The 21,369-nt window shown below is 56.9% G+C and overlaps 1 protein-coding gene across 1 annotated transcript; it reads right to left on the bottom strand.

The window, feature by feature from the left end:
* Positions 1–5,757: 5,757 nt before the first annotated feature.
* On the bottom strand, positions 5,758–9,670 carry LOC134521477 (protein tyrosine phosphatase domain-containing protein 1-like). Its single transcript, XM_063347987.1, has 3 exons — positions 9,489–9,670; positions 7,407–7,517; positions 5,758–6,571 (listed from the first exon to the last, which is right to left on the bottom strand). Exons 1-3 carry the CDS (start codon positions 9,597–9,599, stop codon positions 6,455–6,457), a joined length of 339 nt encoding a protein of 112 aa, XP_063204057.1. The 5' UTR covers positions 9,600–9,670; the 3' UTR covers positions 5,758–6,454.
* Positions 9,671–21,369: the final 11,699 nt, after the last annotated feature.

The following is a 21,369-nucleotide window of genomic DNA, read 5'->3' as shown; positions in this document are numbered from 1 at the left end:
TCCCTAAGGCAGAAGTGGGTCCCAACGTGCAATGGAAACATTTCTCCTCTGTGCTTGCTTCTAGATGAGGATGGTGGCAATGGTTATTCTGCTTCTCAGCTGGACGTTGCTTTGGAGCCCTTAGGGCATCCTGCAGGCAAGTTCTCCATGTCCCTTTCCTTGCAAGCAGAAACATTGACACTGCGGCAAGCGATTATCCCGGTGCAATTTTCCTGAAGACCCTCGCAGGGCCGACGGCTTCCTGACTGCTTGCCCCCTTGCTGTCCTCCAGCCTGAGAGCAATCCCACAGCTAAGTCAGTGGGAGGAAGGAGCATCTACCTTTCCATCTTTTTTTCCTGTGAAATGCCCGTTGCTCCTTCCGTGGCCGATGTGCGCACACGGAGAAGAGCCGAGAGGGAAGGGGCCGGGCTCAGTGACGTGCCCTGGGGCGCTTTGCCTTGCAAAGCTCTTTGCTGGCCCCCGTGGGTACGTCACGGCTTTTTCCTCCCTTGGGGAGCTGCAGGTGTGAGGACAGAGACCTGCAGGCGTGTGCCCTCTCCTCACCCGATCCCCTTACCCCATCTGCGGTTGGGATCTGCCAGTGCAGATCCCACGAGATGACGGAGGCTTCTCCTGGCTGTTTATTTGACAGATGTGTCCGTAGAGAAGGCTCTTCCAGCTCCTGGACTGGAGCGTGCGCTACAGCCCGGCTGGCGTCGCAGGGGTGAGTCGTCTGTCTCTGCCGACCTCACAGACTGTGCACTGGTTTTCTCTATTTTAGTGGTGTGAAATCAAACCGATGCTTTCTGTTAAGGTCCTCCGAGAGCAAAGTACCAAGCTGAAGGAGGACAAAAGCCCCCGGAGCCAACTGAAGTCCTCAGGGACATTGTGAAGGAACTGGAGAGAGGACACGGTGGGTGTATTTCACTCTGCGGTAGCCGCGAGACTCGGGCACCAGAGGTTTTCAGTCCCCGTCTGGCCGGGCTGTAGCCTGCAGAGCGGGAAGGGCTCCATCAGAGCCTGGCTGCAGCCACGCTGGGTCTCAGGCCTTGCAGGCGCTGCCGAGCCCCAGAGATGGTCCAGGGCCGCCGCTGCCAGTTGTGGCTCAGGCCGGGTGCCAGGGGCAGCCGCTGCCCCAGTTTGGCCATTGCGGCTCAGAGCTGTTTGCGCAGAGGTGGGTGGGCAGGTTGGAGGGCCTGGCACGTGCTGAACTTGTGTTCAGCTCCCACGCAGCTCTGCTCGCCCGCTGGGCCACTGCCAGGGGGAGCGAGGTCCCCGGCAACGCTGGCTGCCCTTCCCTAGTGCTGGAAGGCGGGGGGAGATGCAGATGCGGCAGCTTTTGGGGTTGTCCTCCATTTCCCGTCTGCAGACCAGTAGGTGGGATGGGACAGATGTGAGCGTTGCTGGGGCTTGCAGGGCACGGCAGGAGGGCATGGTGCAGGAGCCCCAAAAGCCCAGGCATTCTTTCCAACCCCCATGGAGGTCTTTGAGAAGTATTGCCTCCTGAGGATGCCATCTCCCTGATGGGCAACGCTCCCATCTGATCCAACTGTCCCACTTTCTTTCTCAAGAGACGGACCAAGAGGCTGCGCAGGAGGTGGCGTTTCCAGAAGGAAGCAGCGGCTCCCTGCCGGTCTCTGCTGAAGAATCAGAGGCGATGCCAGGTAATTGCTGTCCCGTGGTGAGCCGGTGTCACCCAGGAGGATGACCGTGTGTCAGCAGGTTCTTCCCCGGTGCCCGCTCCTGCCCGTCACGTCAGCAGCCAAATGGCAACCCTCCCGTGGGCCCCCCACGCCCCCGCAGCCCGTCCCTGGCCACCCTGCACCGACAGCAGGACCAGCCCAGCGGCCTGCAGCCCCAGAGCACACCGCAATGGACCCCCTGCCCCACGAGCCCCCTGCTCCGTCCCTCCAGCGAGGACTGGAGCCAGCCACGCCAGGGTACAGCCTGGGACAGACACAGATCCACCACCCACAGCTTCCGGGATCCGCCATTTCTCTCCATATCAAGAGGGAGAGAGGCCATGGCGCCTGCCCAACGCCTCCTCCTCGTTGTTTTCCTCCTGGTGGCCCTGCACATCAGGGTGGCCTGAGCTGCTCCGTTGCCAGCTTGGGGAGCAGGTGAGCAGATGGCGCTGGTGCAGCCTTTCAACAACGGGCTGGTGGGCTTTTCTCCCCGAGAAGTGTGGGTGATGGTTTTTCCCCCAGCCCAGGCATTCTTTCCAACCCTCATGGATGTCTTTGAGAAGTATTGTCTCCTGAAGATGCCATCTCCCTGATGGGCAACGCTCCCATCTGATCCAACTGTCCCACTTTCTTTCTCAAGAGACGGACCAAGAGGCTGCGCAGGAGGTGGCATTTCCGGAAGGAAGCAGCGGCTCCCTGCCGGTCTCTGCTGAAGAATCAGAGGCGATGCCAGGTAATTGCTGTCCCGTGGTGAGCCGGTGTCACCCAGGAGGATGACCGTGTGTCAGCAGGTTCTTCCCCGGTGCCCGCTCCTGCCCGTCACGTCAGCAGCCAAATGGCAACCCTCCCGTGGGCCCCCCACGCCCCCGCAGCCCGTCCCTGGCCACCCTGCACCGACAGCAGGACCAGCCCAGCGGCCTGCAGCCCCAGAGCACACCGCAATGGACCCCCTGCCCCACGAGCCCCCTGCTCCGTCCCTCCAGCGAGGACTGGAGCCAGCCACGCCAGGGTACAGCCTGGGACAGACACAGATCCACCACCCACAGCTTCCGCGATCCGCCATTTCTCTCCATATCAAGAGGGAGAGAGGCCATGGCGCCTGCCCAACGCCTCCTCCTCGTTGTTTTCCTCCTGGTGGCCCCGCACATCAGGGTGGCCTGAGCTGCTCCGTTGCCAGCTTGGGGAGCAGGTGAGCAGATGGCGCTGGTGCAGCCTTTCAACAACGGGCTGGTGGGCTTTTCTCCCCGAGAAGTGTGGGTGATGGTTTTTCCCCCAGCCCAGGCATTCTTTCCAACCCCCATGGAGGTCTTTGAGAAGTATTGCCTCCTGAGGATGCCATCTCCCTGATGGGCAACGCTCCCATCTGATCCAACTGTCCCACTTTCTTTCTCAAGAGACGGACCAAGAGGCTGCGCAGGAGGTGGCATTTCCGGAAGGAAGCAGCGGCTCCCTGCCGGTCTCTGCTGAAGAATCAGAGGCGATGCCAGGTAATTGCTGTCCCGTGGTGAGCCGGTGTCACCCAGGAGGATGACCGTGTGTCAGCAGGTTCTTCCCCGGTGCCCGCTCCTGCCCGTCACGTCAGCAGCCAAATGGCAACCCTCCCGTGGGCCCCCCACGCCCCCGCAGCCAGTCCCTGGCCACCCTGCACCGACAGCAGGACCAGCCCAGCGGCCTGCAGCCCCAGAGCACACCGCAATGGACCCCTGCCCCACGAGCCCCCTGCTCCGTCCCTCCAGCGAGGACTGGAGCCAGCCACGCCAGGGTACAGCCTGGGACAGACACAGATCCACCACCCACAGCTTCCGGGATCCGCCATTTCTCTCCATATCAAGAGGGAGAGAGGCCATGGCGCCTGCCCAACGCCTCCTCCTCGTTGTTTTCCTCCTGGTGGCCCCGCACATCAGGGTGGCCTGAGCTGCTCCGTTGCCAGCTTGGGGAGCAGGTGAGCAGATGGCGCTGGTGCAGCCTTTCAACAACGGGCTGGTGGGCTTTTCTCCCCGAGAAGTGTGGGTGACGGTTTTTCCCCCAGCCCAGGCATTCTTTCCAACCCTCATGGATGTCTTTGAGAAGTATTGTCTCCTGAAGATGCCATCTCCCTGATGGGCAACGCTCCCATCTGATCCAACTGTCCCACTTTCTTTCTCAAGAGACGGACCAAGAGGCTGCGCAGGAGGTGGCGTTTCCAGAAGGAAGCAGCGGCTCCCTGCCGGTCTCTGCTGAAGAATCAGAGGCGATGCCAGGTAATTGCTGTCCCGTGGTGAGCCGGTGTCACCCATGAGGATGACCGTGTGTCAGCAGGTTCTTCCCCAGTGCCCGCTCCTGCCCGTCACGTCAGCAGCCAAAGCTGAAAGTGTTTTGGGGATCCAGGCATGTGAACCGCATTCTGCAGATGATGGGCAATGTGACTCTCGCACAAAGGTCCCTCCCGCTGTAGCTGCATCCCAGAGCTGTCCGGGAGTCCCTGGAGGCCCAAGGCGGAGGAGCAGCTCAGGGCGGGATGCCTCCCGTCAGCTGAGGGCCCCAGCGATGCCCTGACTCCCAGCCTGGGCAGGGGCTTTGAGGGAACCTCCCCGTCCTCCTGCATCCTCTGTGCCTGAGCCGTGCTGAGCCTTTACCTGTCCTCTCTGCTTTTTGGCAGCGCTGTCAAAGCCCGCAGAGCACCACCACAGCAGCGTGTATGAATTTTATCGATCAGACTCAGGTACTGAGCAGACTGGCTGGGTCCCTAAGTGGGAGACATGTCCTGAAACCTGGGAGCGGCTGCAGGCGGCGCCCATGCTGGAGAAGAGGCAGCAGGGGAGAGCAAGGCTCGAGCGTCTCCTGAGAGGGCCTGACTCCGTGCCCTCGGGGTGTGGGAGCGTGTCCGCGGGGAGGGAGAGTTGCGGGTGTCACTGCCTGCTGCAGGGATGGCTTTTGTCCGTGTCCCTCGAAGGAGCGACTGGTCAAGCAGCTGCGCTCCCCGCCACGCTCTCCTGAGTGTTGTTTGGTGGGACACCCTGTCCCAAAGGGTGGGAGTGTGCCTCCAGGCGCCGGCACTGGGGACACAGAGACCCTCCGGCCATATCCAACGTGCCGCAAGCTCACCAGGGGTGCGCAGGATGGACTAACGTTCCGAATTGCTCCTCCAGATAGGGGCGGCCAGGCAATCCCAAATGTTGACAGGATGCAGAGCACCGCAAGCGTCGTCTGTCCCCAAGACGTGCGAAGGCGCTGTATGGTAGACACAGCAGCAGTTGTGGTTTCCGTGCCGTTGACAATACTGCTCTGCTGTGTCATCATCAAGCGGCGGAGAAAGAAAATGCAGTGAGTCGTTGATTTTTCCCCACACTGCTTCCTTCAATGGCTGCTTGTAGCCACGAAGCCAGCGCTGGGCCGTGCCGTGCCGTGCCGTGCCGTGCCGTGCCGTGCCGTGCCGTGGAGGAGCGTCCCCGTGTCCCATCTGCAGCTGAGGCCTCAGCAACCTCCTCTCCCCACAGATCCTCCTCGGCAGCTTCAAGAGCCCACCTGGGAACCGGCGGACGCCCCTCGCACCCAGAAGGCTGGACCAGCCGCCCCGGCAGCCCGCAGCGATCGACCCGGCGCCAGCAACCGCCGCCGTGGCCAGAAACACCAGCACGGCCACCCTCCCGTGGGCCCCCACGCCCCCGCAGCCCGTCTCCGGCCACCCCGCGCCGACAGCAGGACCAGCCCAGCGGCCTCCAGCCCCAGAGCTCACCGCAACGGCCCCCGCGCCCCATGAGCCCCCTGCTCCATCCCTCCAGCGAGCCGCGACAGCCCCCCCGCCCCATGAGCCCCCTGCTCCGTCCCACCAGCGAGGACTGAAGCCAGCCACACCAGGGTGGGGCTTGGGGCGGTGACAGATCCCCCTCCGCCATCTCGCTGGATGGGCAGTTTTTCTTGACATAATTTTCTATTTTTTAGTTGTATTATGTAACTCTTATTTATGTAAGTTTTTGCTTCGCATAAGTACGGACTGAATTAGAACCTTACTAAGTTTTGATAATTGTTTTTTCTCCCTTAAAATAAAATCTATAAAAGTTTAGCTAATAAGGTATAATTTTACTCTTATTGAAATCACTTACAATGCCACAATCGATATTCTGTCAAAACCACTTTAAAGCTTTCTTAGCCAAAAAAGTCTAAATTAAGGCCTTTTGATAACTTAATACACTTCATGTATTTCTTTACTGCAACACCTTTTAGAAACACATTGGTGACAATTATTTAAGAGATCTAAAAGAAAAAATTATCTGCCATTAATAGGAGACCTCAAAATCTGTTCATTATTACTCTTAGTCTTATTTTAAAATTTCTAAAAGGAAGAGGAATTTAGTAAGTTCGGTCAGTGTTTATTTTCTGCAAAGTAAAATCAAATAACATGAACGTAAACGCACTTGATGATACATAAATATTAACTCCATCTATTAAACCTTTGTGTAGCATGGCACTGAACTTATGGCAACTGTGTAACTTGAAAATAACGTTGCTTGCCAATGACAGAGGTTTCTAAATCAATAAATACATTTGAAACCACAAGAGCGGTTCACAACATAAAAGCACAGTACCTGAACCCAAACGCTACAGTACGGTCACACAGGAGCTCTTCTTTACAACGGTGTAGATAGAACAATTGTCACTAAAACTCCCTCTAAAAAAATAAAATACTTTGTTAATAACTAGTATTACCTAAAGTTCGGTAAATCATGCCAGACAGCACAAAATACAGTAGCTGGAAAATGCAAAATAATTTGGTAGGCCCATCTAGTTCTTCGGCATAGCTGTGCAGGTATCAGGAGGAATTCTCTGTTCCTTCTTTAAGCTTTTTTCTTTTTTCTTCCAGCGTTTGTTTAAATACTTTTTTCAAGGTATTGTAAACATATGGTCCATTTTCAGAGTCGAAGCTTGTCTAATAAAAGGGAGAAATTTAAGTTCAGTTGTTAAATAGATGTCACACGGCAAAATGCAAAGTAGATAACCACCATTTTAAAGAAAAAAAAAAGTTTTAAGGTTTATCAAAGAAAGTATGCGCGTCACACTGGAGTACTTAACGCTAAGTATTTCCAACTTTATGCTGACCAGACGTTAAAACAAACTAGCAGAAGGAGAAATGCCGTGAGTGTTTTAACAGGTGACACGTCTGCAGGTTCGGCAGAGATTAGGAAGCAGCGGGATGAACGTGCTGTTCAAATCATTTCACCCGCCGAATCTGAGAAGAAAGCAGCTCCGAGCCGAGCAACAGCAAGCTTCACCTGTCACTGTGACTAAATGATTCCAAAAGCAGAAGTTATTTATACACATCCTATACTAAGGGCCCGAAACATAACTTGAATTGCAGCGTAACTTCAGGAAATGATTTAATCTGATGGAAAGACTCCAAGTAGTACAGAATCTACCAAGGCCTTTGGTAAACTACTCCCAGTGACTAATTATTCTCACCGCTTAAAAATTATCTTTTCCCTAATTTGAAGAAGTCCATGAATTGGCAGTGATCCAGAAACAGAAAAAAAAAAAAAGATACTAAAAGATTAAGGCTGTAGTGGCAGAATTTAATTACGGTGAGAATATTTCCTATCCTTTATGTAGGCCGATTGTTATAAACTGCAAACTCCGAAACAGATAAGCCGGAGGACACTAAGTGTGAAGGAATTACTGCAACTTTTCTCACAGAGGCCTGCTCTGTCGATTCACCCTTCGTGATTTAAATCAACTAAACGCAATGTCAGGGACAAATGGTTACTTGCCTTAGTGAAAGCTTTAATAGCACGAGCAAGTAAGGCCTCCTCCACGTCGGCTGGGAGCGTCTGCAAGTTCACCACGCAGTGTAAAATACAAAGGATGGTCTGACACTGTTCCTGGCGGGTAAAAGGATCAGCGGCTCATTAGAAGAAATATTTTCCTGAAAAACATCTCGCTTTCCGTTTTTGTTAACCGCTGTTTAACTATCAGACTGCGCCTTCCTGTGTTGAAACCCCGAGGTGCAGGAGTTGGGGAGGGAATTTTCCCAAGCCTAAAGAGCCTCTACATAATTATTTCCGTCGTGATGGGAGAAACTCTTCCCTTGTAGCGTACCACAAACTGCTCTGGAAATTTCTAGGAGGTCAGGCATGCAGCTGGAGACTTATTTTTCAAGGTCCCCTACACAACCAGTAGCATTCATGTGAATCGGCATAGAAAAAGTGAGATTTGATCTTTTCAGCCCAAGAAGCTATGCGTGTTTAGGGCTCTTTCCCCAGTTAACACAGGATGATTTGCATCTTTCCGTCCTACCAGATCTCCTTCGCCATTAAAGGAAGCTTGCAGAAAGACACCTGGGCAGTGCTAGCAAGGATGCACAAAGTGAGCGACGGTATCTTTGTGGCTGCTGGTTCCCGGCCCTTTTCCAAGGGAGACAGATCTCCGCGCTGGCAGTTCACTTATCAGTGAAAACTCAATTAACACTTGAGGGATTTCTGGGAAGGGCAGGTAAATATGCACCCGTACGTAGCGGGGGCTGACTGTCTGGAGAGCGGATCAGCAGGGAGAACCTGGGTGTCCCAGCGCACACAAAGTTGAACCCGAGCCGGCAACGGGCCCTTGCGGTCAAGGCAGCTTAAGAGCATCCTGGGCTGCACTAGAGGCCAATTGAGGTGACACATCTGGAGTGCCAGGTCCAGCTCTGGTACAAGAAGGACGTTGACATACTAGAACTAGTCCAGCGAGAGGCCACAAAGATGATTAAGGGACTGGGGCATCCAACACACAAGCAACCTGCTCTAGTTGACTCCATTTGGAGCAGGGCGGTTGGACTAGAAGATATCCAGAGGTCCCTGCCAACTCAACTATGCTGTGATTCTGAAATAATATAGGTTAAGATTAAGTAAGCTAAAATGAACATTTTAAATTAAAAAAAAAACATAATTATTATTCCTTTCCCATTCATTTATAACAGGTGTCCAGCAGTTATTTTTTTACGTAATACAATTAGAAAGTTAAAACTCCGACAGCGAGGAAGAAGGCGTCAGGAAGAAATATGACATTTTTAGATGAACTTGGGAATTCTGAATGTCAGGTCATGAAGATGGTGACTGCACATAAAGTTCTGAAGGTGTATTCTTGGATATCTGGAAGCTGTTAAAAGGGGCCCTATTTTCCTCATAAATACTTTGGAAACAAAGAATTCCCAGAGAGTTAGGAAATGAATTTGTGTAATTAAGAGATCAAGAAAAGAGGGGGGGTTTGGGGTTGTTTTTTTTTTTTAAATTTACCCCTCATCTAGCCCTTTGGGGAAAGCACAATTAAACAGTTTGGATCAGAAGTACCTGTTTCTCGTAGGAATTTCAGAATACAGATGGCCGCAGTTCTGAATTAGGTAGAATAATTTGCCCTGGCTTCTGATTCCTTGAATTGGCAAATTCTTCCTATTCCTTGCCCCAGCTCATCCAAAGCTGATGGATTAACGTGGTTGCACAGCAAACAGCACAACCATTGAGCGCAGCTGCCTGATGTGACGTTAATGAAAGCCATAGATGGAGTCACAGAGAAAAAGTTTCTCATCTTTGCCTCTGGATCTCAAACTGCAGAATTTGCAGGGAAATATGCTGAAGTTGAGCTTCTATGAATGGTGGTCAAAGGTCATATCTGGTATTTCTCTTTTAATATTCATCGTCACAGTATTGATTACAACTTACACTATTCAATACCAAAACAATCCTCATTCTGATTTTCAAAGAGACCGAAGTTGCCTTTTAAAAGTTCAATTCCCTCGCCTAAAAGCCATACATCAATAGTTTAACACGCATTAACAAAATGTACTTGGCAGTTAAAGAATGAATTGACACATGTACCTTTCTCAGTAAATAAAGTGCGTCCTGTGATTCCGTGCAATTTTTTGCCAGCATGTCAATGTCATCTTTGGATATAATGGGTTCTTTCAGCTGCTCTATCCAGGACCACATCAAGCTACACAGGATAAAAGGATCTCTCTCGGTACAGATTTTATCCCAAGCGCCATCTCGAGAATTCAGTTCTTTCTTAAAAAAGCAAAAACAAAACAAAACAAGAAAACCCTGAAAATGCATCATCTATTAATTTTGCCGACATCCTCTTTGACTGTAGCAGTATTTGGCTGTTTACCTTTCCGCAAAAAAACAAGACTTCAGAGTCACAAAAAAATTTCAGCGGCCTCCAGCCCCAGAGCTCACCGCAACGGCCCCCACGCCCCATGAGCCCCCTGCTCCATCCCTCCAGCGAGCCGCGACGGCCCCCCCGCCCCATGAGCCCCCTGCTCCGTCCCACCAGCGAGGACTGGAGCCAGCCACACCAGGGTGGGGCTTGGGGCGGTGACAGATCCCCCTCCGCCATCTCGCTGGATGGGCAGTTTTTCCAGAAATAGAGGGACAGAGCAGCCACACAAGTGTCTGGGTGGTACCAAGAGCAAACCCGGCGAGGCACCAGCACTGGCTGAGCTCCACTCCCAGGCGCAGCCATGCATGGCCACTGTGTTGGCAGGCAGGAGCCAGGCACGGGGCTCCTCCAACCAGCGGTGGGTTCCCAGGGGCTGGGGGAGCCCATGGCCGCAGCCAGACACCGACAGCGACACCAACTTGACCGACGCTTGCTGTGGCAGGTGGTGACGGCAGCCCGACCTGGCCACTCACGCAGACTGGTGAGGGTCCATGGGCTACGGGAACAGGCCATCACCAGTTGGGGGTGCTGCAAAGTATCTCCACACCTGGGTGCTGAGGCTCCTGTTAAGACGCTCCCTGGGCCAGGCTTTTACTGCCCTGGGAGCAACAAAGCGGTGACCAGCCCATCCCACTGCTCCAGCAGCGTGGTGAAAGGCTGGCTGGAGCATTCAGCGTGAGGGCGCCAACTCGGGAAGGCGACCTGCCGGACCTGTTGTTTGTGAACAGAGAAGGACCTCTGGGGGATATGAGGGCTGCAGGTCGTCTTGGGCATCGCCATCATGAAACGATAGACATCACTGATGCCTGGAGTAGCCAGGCCAGGGGTCGGCAGAACTGCCACCTTGGACTTCTGGAGGGCGGACTTTGATCTTTTCAGGCGCCTGGTTGAGAGAGCCCCTTGGGAGGCAGTCCTGAAGGGCAAAGGAGTCCAGGAAGGCTGGACGAACTTCAGGAAGGAAGTCTTCAAGGCGGTGGAGCAGGCCGTCCCCATGTGCCGAAAAACGAGCTGTCGGGGAGGAAGACCGGCCTGGCTGAACTGAGAGCTCTGGCTGCAACTCAGGGGAAAAAGGAGAGTTTGTGGCCTTTGGTAGAAAGGGAGGCCACTCATGAGGACCACAAAGATGCTACGAGTCTACGTAGGGAGAAAATGAGAAGGGCCAAAGCCCAACGAGAACTTAATCTGTCCTCTGCCGTTAAGGACAATCAAAATGTTTCTATAAAGACATTAGCAATAAAAGGAGAACGAAGGAGAATCTCCATCCTTTATTAGATGGGGAGGGGAGGGGAAACATGGTGACCAAGGATGAGGAAAAGGCTGAGGTACTTCGTGCCTTCTTTGCCTCAGTCTTTAGCCGTAGGACCAGCTGTTCCCTGAGTACCCAGCCCCCTGAGGTAGAAGACGGGGATGGGGAGCAGAATGGAGCCCCCATAATCCAAGGGGAAATGGTGAGGGACCTGCTACGCCACTAAGACAAACAAGTCTATGGGGCCAGATGGGATGCACCCGAGGGTGTGAGGGAGCTGGTGGAGGTGCTCACCGAGCCACTTTCCATCATTGACCAGCAGTCCTGGCAAAGAAAACGGGGAGGTCCCAGTTGACTGACATCTAGCAATTGTGAGGCCCATCCACGAGAAGGGCGGGAAGGAGGATCCAGGGAACTACAGGCCTGTCAGTCTGACCTTGGTGCCTGGGAAGGTCATGGAGAAGATCATCTTGAGTGCCATCACATGGCACATGCAGGACCAGGTGTTCAGGCTCAGTCAGCATGGGTTCATGAAAGGCAGGTCCTGCTTGACAAACCTGATCTCCTTCTATGACAAGGTGACTCGCTGAGTGGATGAGGGAAAGGCTGTGGATGTTGTTTCCCTGGCCATCAGTAAAGCCTTTGACACTGTTTCCTGCAGCATTCTCCTGGAGAAGCTGGCTGCTCCTGGCTTGGGTGAAACACTGTCTGGATGGCTGGGCCCAAAGAGTGGTGGGGAATGGAGTTCAAGCCAGTTGGCAGCCGGTCACAAGTGGTGTTCCCCAGGGCTCGGTATTGGGGCCGCTTCTGTTTAATATCTTTATCGAGATTCTTGGGGGGTTGGACTAGATGACTTTTAAGGTGCCTTCCAACCCAGCACATTCTACGATTCTGTGATCAATGACCTGGACAAGGGGATCGCGTGCACCCTCAGTAAGTTTGCAGAGGATACCAAGTTGGGCAGCAGTGTTGATCTGCTGGAGGGTCGGAAGGCTCTACAGAGGGATCTGCACAGGCTGGATGGATGGGCCGAGGCCAATGGTGTGAGGTTCAGCAAGGCCAAGTGCCGGGTGCTGCACTTGGGTCACCAGAACCCCATGCAGCGTTACGGGCTTGGGGCAGAGCGTGCTGAGCGAAAAGGCCTTGGGGGCGTTGGTCGACAGCGGCTGAATATGAGCCAGCAGTGTGCCCAGGTGGCCAAGAAGGCCAGCATCATCCTGGCCTGTGTCAGGAACAGTGTGGCCAGTAGGATTAGGGAAGTGATGGTCCCCCTGTGCTGGGCACTGATGAGAGGCCCCACCTCGAGGGCTGTGTCCAGTTTTGGGCCCCTCACCACAGGGAAGACGCTGAGGTGCTGGAGCGTGTCCAGAGAAGGGCAACGGAGCCGGTGAGGGGTCTGGAGCACAAGTCCTGTGAGGAGCGGCGGAGGGAGCTGGGGGTGTTCAGCCTGGAGAAAAGGAGGCCGAGGGGAGACCTTCTCGCTCTCTGCAACCCCCTGAAAGGAGGGGGTAGCCAGGGGGGGTCGGTCTCTTCTCCCAAGGAACAGGCAACGGGACAAGAGGAAAGGGCCTCACGTTGCGCCAGGGGAGGTTTAGGATGGCTATTAGGAAACATTTCTTCATGGAAAGGGTTATCAAACATTGGAAGAGGCTGCCCAGGGCAGTGGTGGAATGGCCATCCCTGGAGGGATTTAGAAGACGGGCAGACGTGGTGCTATGGCTGTGGCCACTATTCCCAGAACACCGAAGCCAAGCACATGCTGACAAGCAAGGCCGTTCGTTAGTACAGAGAAGGCAGCTTTTGAGGGCTACAACAGCGAGCACGTGGCTTTTGAGGCTCAAGGGAGGCTGGGCCTGTTGTTAGTTCTGAGGCCTTGGCTCCGACGGCAGCTCCTATTCCCAGCAAGGTGTCAAAGTATGGAGGGGGAGAGGGTTTTAAAGCTTCTCCCCGAGAACTGTGGGTGATGGTTTTCTCCGCAGGGCTGTAGCGAGGGCGTCCTCTGCGCGCATGGACCTCTCCTGGTAAGAAAACCCCGAGGGGCCGTACGTTGGTCCACCATTTCCTCAAGGGCTGTTGCCCATAGCCTGGAAAGAGTGTCTGGAGAGCTGCCAGGAGCCAGCCAAGAGCTCACCAGGCCCCTCAGCAGCTTCTGCAGCCTCCACCAACGTCTGGCTCCCACCTTGTGTCCCGAGCGCCGGGCTGTGCTGTGGAGGAGCATCCCCGTGTCCCACCCCGCACACCCCACGGGATAAAAACCAGGCAAGAGCCTCAGCTAAGGTCCATGTAAGAGAAAAGACCCAGCCTGCCTCTGTGCCAGGGACCAAAGCAGAACGGGGACTCGGCCTGGACAAGAGCAGCCCCCAGGAGGACGGGCACAGGCCAAGCACGGTCAGGAGGAGACAGAGCAGGGCATGAGACAGCCCTAGAAAGCCACACTCGCACCAGCGCCCGCTTCTGACCGGTGACCCTGCCCACAGGAATGGCCCTGCTCGGTGGTGCCAGGAGGTGCAGGTGTCCACCTGGGCCAAGCGGTGCCAGCAGCTCAGCCCGCGGTGGTGAGCCTTGCCAGCGCTGGGCCGTGCTGTGGAGGAGTGTCCCTGTGTGCCATCTGCAGCTGAGGCCTCAGCAGCCCCCTGTCTCCAGAGATCCTCCTCGGCAGCTTCAGGAGCCCACCTGGGAACCGGGAGACGCCCCTTGTGCCCGGAAGGCTGGACCAGCTGCCCCAGCGCCCTGTGGAGATGGACCCAGCACCAGCAACCGCCACTGCGGCCTGAAACACCAGCACGGCCACCCTCCTGTGGGTCCCCGCGCCCCCGCAGCCCATCCCCGGCCACCCCGCGCCGACAGCAGGACCAGCCCAGCGGCCTGCAGCCCCAGAGCACACCGCAACGGCCCCCGCGCCCCACCAGCCCCCTGCTCCGTCCCTCCAGTGAGGACTGGAGCCAGCCACACCAGGGTACAGCCTGGGACAGAGACAGATCCACCACCCACAGCTTCCGGGATCCGCAATATCTCTCCAAATCAAGAGGGAGAGAGGCCATGGCGCCTGCCCAACGCCTCCTCCTCGTTGTTTTCCTCCTGGTGGCCCCGCACAGCAGGGTGGCCTGGGCTGCTCCGTTGCCAGCTTGGGGAGCAGGTGAGCAGATGGCGCTGGTGCAGCCTTTCACCAACGGGCCGGTGGGTGTTTCACCCCGAGAACCGTGAGTGTTGTCCGCAAGCTTGCTGAGGGTGCACTCGATCCCACTGTCCCAATACAGAACCCTGAGGGACACCGCTCATCACTGGTCCCCATGCAGACATTGAGCCGTTGACCAATAGCTTCTGGATGCAGCCATCCAACCAGTTCCTCATCCGCCAAAGAGTCCACCTATCAAATCATCTCCGGCTTGGAGAGAAGGATATTGTTGGCGACTGTGTCAAAGGCCTTACAGAAGTCCAGAGAGATGACATCCCCAGCTCTGCCCTTGTCCCCTGATGGAGTCACTCCATCCTAGAAGGCCACTAGGTTCGTCAGGAAGCATACAGCCAACGTGTGCTCTCTCAAGGTTTCCTTTTGCATGTCAAATGCTTGAAGAGAATGGTTTTTTCTGTTTTATTGATTGACTTTGCTCTTTGAGGACCCTGACAGAAAGTAGGCCCTTCAATTTCACATGAAGAAGAAATGGAAAAGAAAAGGCTTTGTCCTTCCTTCCCATAAAGCAAAAGTGACTCCTTAGCCCTGGGCTCCCCCAAGGCAGAAGAGTGGGCTCCATTCGCGGAGCTGCCTACAGGAGGGGATCTTGCACTTGTCTCCAGACTGAAATCACTCACTCTTCAACCTCATGACGGCAGCACGCGAGGAGGTCGGAAATCCCTTGGCTGTGTTTTCCTGTTGTGCCGGGGCACTGTGAGCTCCTCGCTGCCTCAATGCCCTCAAAAAAGGGCAGAGCTGCGGGCTCAGCGCCGGCTGGGGCTGTGTCCCTGCCCTTGGACGGAGCTGCCCGATGGGACGTGCTCCACTCCCCGGGAGGGCAGCTCCCCCAGCCGAGCTCCAGCAGCTCTCCATGAGTGCACTGAGAGCCGTCCCCACGCAGCCTCGGCCCGGCTGTGAGATCACGTCTCGGCTGTGAGGTCACAGAGCCCCGCGGTGCCGCGCCAGCCCTAAGTACTGAGCGCTGCGCCCACGGTCCCCAGTGCAGCAGCACGATCGGAGTGCAGAGGGCCATGGATCCTGCCCAACGCTTCCACCTCGTAGTGTTCCTCCTGGTGGCCCTGCACATCAGGGTGGCCTGGGCTGCTCCGTTGCCAGCTTGGGGAGCAGGTGAGCAGATGGCGCTAGTGCAGCCTTTCACCGACACGCCGGTGGGCTTTTTTCCCCGAGAAGTGTGGGTGATGGTTTGTCCCCCAGGGCTTTATCAGGGGCTTCCTCTGTGTGCGTGAGCTCTCCCGGGAAGAACACCCCGAGGGGCCGTATGTTGGTCCACCGGCTCCTGAAGGGCTGTTGCCCATGGCCTGGAAGGAGTGTTTGGAGAGGTGCCAGGAGCCAGCCAAGAGCTCCCCAGCCCCATCTGCAGCTTCTGTAATCTCCACCTCCGTCTGGCTCCCACCTGGGGAGCCCAGCTCCTTCCAGTGCCAGCAGGTCCCTAAGGCAGAAGTGGGTCCCAACGTGCAATGGAAACATTTCTCCTCTGTGCTTGCTTCTAGATGAGGATGGTGGCAATGGTTATTCTGCTTCTCAGCTGGACGTTGCTTTGGAGCCCTTAGGGCATCCTGCAGGCAAGTTCTCCATGTCCCTTTCCTTGCAAGCAGAAACATTGACACTGCGGCAAGCGATTATCCCGGTGCAATTTTCCTGAAGACCCTCGCAGGGCCGACGGCTTCCTGACTGCTTGCCCCCTTGCTGTCCTCCAGCCTGAGAGCAATCCCACAGCTAAGTCAGTGGGAGGAAGGAGCATCTACCTTTCCATCTTTTTTTCCTGTGAAATGCCCGTTGCTCCTTCCGTGGCCGATGTGCGCACACGGAGAAGAGCCGAGAGGGAAGGGGCCGGGCTCAGTGATGTGCCCTGGGGCGCTTTGCCTTGCAAAGCTCTTTGCTGGCCCCCGTGGGTACGTCACGTCACGGCTTTTTCCTCCCTTGGGGAGCTGCAGGTGTGAGGACAGAGACCTGCAGGCGTGTGCCCTCTCCTCACCCGATCCCCTTACCCCATCTGCGGTTGGGTTCTGCCAGTGCAGATCCCACGAGATGACGGAGGCTTCTCCTGGCTGTTTATTTGACAGATGTGTCCGTAGGGAAGGCTCTTCCAGCTCCTGGACTGGAGCGTGCGCTACAGCCCGGCTGGCGTCGCAGGGGTGAGTCGTCTGTCTCTGCCGACCTCACAGACTGTGCACTGGTTTTCTCTATTTTAGTGGTGTGAAATCAAACCGATGCTTTCTGTTAAGGTCCTCCGAGAGCAAAGTACCAAGCTGAAGGAGGACAAAAGCCCCCGGAGCCAAATGAAGTCCTCAGGGACATTGTGAAGGAACTGGAGAGAGGACACGGTGGGTGTATTTCACTCTGCGGTAGCCGCGAGACTCGGGCACCAGAGGTTTTCAGTCCCCGTCTGGCCGGGCTGTAGCCTGCAGAGCGGGAAGGGCTCCATCAGAGCCTGGCTGCAGCCACGCTGGGTCTCAGGCCTTGCAGGCGCTGCCGAGCCCCAGAGATGGTCCAGGGCCGCCGCTGCCAGTTGTGGCTCAGGCCGGGTGCCAGGGGCAGCCGCTGCCCCAGTTTGGCCATTGCGGCTCAGAGCTGTTTGCGCAGAGGTGGGTGGGCAGGTTGGAGGGCCTGGCACGTGCTGAACTTGTGTTCAGCTCCCACGCAGCTCTGCTCGCCCGCTGGGCCACTGCCAAGGGGAGCGAGGTCCCCGGCAACGCTGGCTGCCCTTCCCTAGTGCTGGAAGTCGGGGGGAGATGCAGATGCGGCAGCTTTTGGGGTTGTCCTCCATTTCCCGTCTGCAGACCAGTAGGTGGGATGGGACAGATGTGAGCGTTGCTGGGGCTTGCAGGGCACGGCAGGAGGGCATGGTGCAGGAGCCCCAAAAGCCCAGGCATTCTTTACAACCCCCATGGAGGTCTTTGAGAAGTATTGCCTCCTGAGGATGCCATCTCCCTGATGGGCAACGCTCCCATCTGATCCAACTGTCCCACTTTCTTTCTCAAGAGACGGACCAAGAGGCTGCGCAGGAGGTGGCGTTTCCAGAAGGAAGCAGCGGCTCCCTGCCGGTCTCTGCTGAAGAATCAGAGGCGATGCCAGGTAATTGCTGTCCCGTGGTGAGCCGGTGTCACCCAGGAGGATGACCGTGTGTCAGCAGGTTCTTCCCCGGTGCCCGCTCCTGCCCGTCACGTCAGCAGCCAAATGGCAACCCTCCCGTGGGCCCCCCACGCCCCCGCAGCCCGTCCCTCGCCACCCTGCACCGACAGCAGGACCAGCCCAGCGGCCTGCAGCCCCAGAGCACACCGCAATGGACCCCTGCCCCACGAGCCCCCTGCTCCGTCCCTCCAGCGAGGACTGGAGCCAGCCACACCAGGGTACAGCCTGGGACAGACACAGACCCACCACCCACAGCTTCCGGGATCCGCCATTTCTCTCCATATCAAGAGGGAGAGAGGCCATGGCGCCTGCCCAACGCCTCCTCCTCGTAGTGTTCCTCCTGGTGGCCCTGCACATCAGGGTGGCCTGGGCTGCTCCGTTGCCAGCTTGGGGAGCAGGTGAGCAGATGGCGCTGGTGCAGCCTTTCACCGACACGCCGGTGGGCTTTTTTCCCCGAGAAGTGTGGGTGATGGTTTGTCCCCCAGGGCTTTATCAGGGGCTTCCTCTGTGTGCGTGAGCTCTCCCGGGAAGAACACCCCGAGGGGCCGTATGTTGGTCCACCGGCTCCTGAAGGGCTGTTGCCCATGGCCTGGAAGGAGTGTTTGGAGAGGTGCCAGGAGCCAGCCAAGAGCTCCCCAGCCCCATCTGCAGCTTCTGTAATCTCCACCTCCGTCTGGCTCCCACCTGGGGAGCCCAGCTCCTTCCAGTGCCAGCAGGTCCCTAAGGCAGAAGTGGGTCCCAACGTGCAATGGAAACATTCCTCCTCTGTGCTTGCTTCTAGATGAGGATGGTGGCAATGGTTATTCTGCTTCTCAGCTGGACGTTGCTTTGGAGCCCTTAGGGCATCCTGCAGGCAAGTTCTCCATGTCCCTTTCCTTGCAAGCAGAAACATTGACACTGCGGCAAGCGATTATCCCGGTGCAATTTTCCTGAAGACCCTCGCAGGGCCGACGGCTTCCTGACTGCTTGCACCCTTGCTGTCCTCCAGCCTGAGAGCAATCCCACAGCTAAGTCAGTGGGAGGAAGGAGCATCTACCTTTCCATCTTTTTTTCCTGTGAAATGCCCGTTGCTCCTTCCGTGGCCGATGGGCACACACGGAGAAGAGCCGAGAGGGACGGGGCCGGGCTCAGTGACGTGCCCTGGGGCGCTTTGCCTTGCAAAGCTCTTTGCTGGCCCCCGTGGGTACGTCACGGCTTTTTCCTCCCTTGGGGAGCTGCAGGTGTGAGGACAGAGACCTGCAGGCGTGTGCCCTCTCCTCACCCGATCCCCTTACCCCATCTGCGGTTCGGTTCTGCCAGTGCAGATCCCACGAGATGACGGAGGCTTCTCCTGGCTGTTTATTTGACAGATGTGTCCGTAGGGAAGGCTCTTCCAGCTCCTGGACTGGAGCGTGCGCTACAGCCCGGCTGGCGTCGCAGGGGTGAGTCGTCTGTCTCTGCCGACCTCACAGACTGTGCACTGGTTTTCTCTATTTTAGTGGTGTGAAATCAAACCGATGCTTTCTGTTAAGGTCCTCCGAGAGCAAAGTACCAAGCTGAAGGAGGACAAAAGCCCCCGGAGCCAAATGAAGTCCTCAGGGACATTGTGAAGGAACTGGAGAGAGGACACGGTGGGTGTATTTCACTCTGCGGTAGCCACGAGACTCGGGCACCAGAGGTTTTCAGTCCCCGTCTGGCCGGGCTGTAGCCTGCAGAGCGGGAAGGGCTCCATCAGAGCCTGGCTGCAGCCACGCTGGGTCTCAGGCCTTGCAGGCGCTGCCGAGCCCCAGAGATGGTCCAGGGCCGCCGCTGCCAGTTGTGGCTCAGGCCGGGCGCCAGGGGCAGCCGCTGCCCCAGTTTGGCCATTGCGGCTCAGAGCTGTTTGCGCAGAGGTGGGTGGGCAGGTTGGAGGGCCTGGCACGTGCTGAACTTGTGTTCAGCTCCCACGCAGCTCTGCTCGCCCGCTGGGCCACTGCCAGGGGGAGCGAGGTCCCCGGCAACGCTGGCTGCCCTTCCCTAGTGCTGGAAGTCGGGGGGAGATGCAGATGCGGCAGCTTTTGGGGTTGTCCTCCATTTCCCGTCTGCAGACCAGTAGGTGGGATGGGACAGATGTGAGCGTTGCTGGGGCTTGCAGGGCACGGCAGGAGGGCATGGTGCAGGAGCCCCAAAACCCAGGCATTCTTTACAACCCCCATGGAGGTCTTTGAGAAGTATTGCCTCCTGAGGATGCCATCTCCCTGATGGGCAACGCTCCCATCTGATCCAACTGTCCCACTTTCTTTCTCAAGAGACGGACCAAGAGGCTGCGCAGGAGGTGGCGTTTCCAGAAGGAAGCAGCGGCTCCCTGCCGGTCTCTGCTGAAGAATCAGAGGCGATGCCAGGTAATTGCTGTCCCGTGGTGAGCCGGTGTCACCCAGGAGGATGACCGTGTGTCAGCAGGTTCTTCCCCGGTGCCCGCTCCTGCCCGTCACGTCAGCAGCCAAATGGCAACCCTCCCGTGGGCCCTCCACGCCCCCGCAGCCCGTCCCTGGCCACCCTGCACCGACAGCAGGACCAGCCCAGCGGCCTGCAGCCCCAGAGCACACCGCAATGGCCCCCCTGCCCCACGAGCCCCCTGCTCCGTCCCTCCAGCGAGGACTGGAGCCAGCCACGCCAGGGTACAGCCTGGGACAGACACAGATCCACCACCCACAGCTTCCGCGATCCGCCATTTCTCTCCATATCAAGAGGGAGAGAGGCCATGGCGCCTGCCCAACGCCTCCTCCTCGTTGTTTTCCTCCTGGTGGCCCCGCACATCAGGGTGGCCTGAGCTGCTCCGTTGCCAGCTTGGGGAGCAGGTGAGCAGATGGCGCTGGTGCAGCCTTTCAACAACGGGCTGGTGGGCTTTTCTCCCCGAGAAGTGTGGGTGATGGTTTTTCCCCCAGCCCAGGCATTCTTTCCAACCCTCATGGATGTCTTTGAGAAGTATTGCCTCCTGAAGATGCCATCTCCCTGATGGGCAACGCTCCCATCTGATCCAACTGTCCCACTTTCTTTCTCAAGAGACGGACCAAGAGGCTGCGCAGGAGGTGGCGTTTCCAGAAGGAAGCAGCGGCTCCCTGCCGGTCTCTGCTGAAGAATCAGAGGCGATGCCAGGTAATTGCTGTCCCGTGGTGAGCCGGTGTCACCCAGGAGGATGACCGTGTGTCAGCAGGTTCTTCCCCGGTGCCCGCTCCTGCCCGTCACGTCAGCAGCCAAATGGCAACCCTCCCGTGGGCCCCCCACGCCCCCGCAGCCTGTCCCTGGCCACCCTGCACCGACAGCAGGACCAGCCCAGCGGCCTGCAGCCCCAGAGCACACCGCAATGGACCCCCTGCCCCACGAGCCCCCTGCTCCGTCCCTCCAGCGAGGACTGGAGCCAGCCACACCAGGGTACAGCCTGGGACAGACACAGATCCACCACCCACAGCTTCCGGGATCCGCCATTTCTCTCCATATCAAGAGGGAGAGAGGCCATGGCGCCTGCCCAACGCCTCCTCCTCGTTGTTTTCCTCCTGGTGGCCCCGCACATCAGGGTGGCCTGAGCTGCTCCGTTGCCAGCTTGGGGAGCAGGTGAGCAGATGGCGCTGGTGCAGCCTTTCAACAACGGGCTGGTGGGCTTTTCTCCCCGAGAAGTGTGGGTGATGGTTTTTCCCCCAGCCCAGGCATTCTTTCCAACCCTCATGGATGTCTTTGAGAAGTATTGTCTCCTGAAGATGCCATCTCCCTGATGGGCAACGCTCCCATCTGATCCAACTGTCCCACTTTCTTTCTCAAGAGACGGACCAAGAGGCTGCGCAGGAGGTGGCGTTTCCGGAAGGAAGCAGCGGCTCCCTGCCGGTCTCTGCTGAAGAATCAGAGGCGATGCCAGGTAATTGCTGTCCCGTGGTGAGCCGGTGTCACCCAGGAGGATGACCGTGTGTCAGCAGGTTCTTCCCCAGTGCCCGCTCCTGCCCGTCACGTCAGCAGCCAA

Source organism: Chroicocephalus ridibundus, chromosome 10 (genome assembly GCF_963924245.1).
Source record: "Chroicocephalus ridibundus chromosome 10, bChrRid1.1, whole genome shotgun sequence".
Taxonomy (NCBI): domain Eukaryota; kingdom Metazoa; phylum Chordata; class Aves; order Charadriiformes; family Laridae; genus Chroicocephalus; species Chroicocephalus ridibundus.
This window is presented reverse-complemented; position numbering and strand designations above follow the sequence as displayed.

Bases quoted from the DNA above. Each gene is read 5' to 3' on its own strand.
- LOC134521477 (XM_063347987.1), bottom strand. From the start codon at position 9,599: ATGTGGTCCTGGATAGAGCAGCTGAAAGAACCCATTATATCCAAAGAT. The intron at 7,518-9,488 runs GTACATGTGTCA...TTTACCCGCCAG, and splicing joins CACTTTATTTACTGAGAAAG to GAACAGTGTCAGACCATCCT. The intron at 6,572-7,406 runs GCAAGTAACCAT...CCCTTTTATTAG, and splicing joins CTATTAAAGCTTTCACTAAG to ACAAGCTTCGACTCTGAAAA.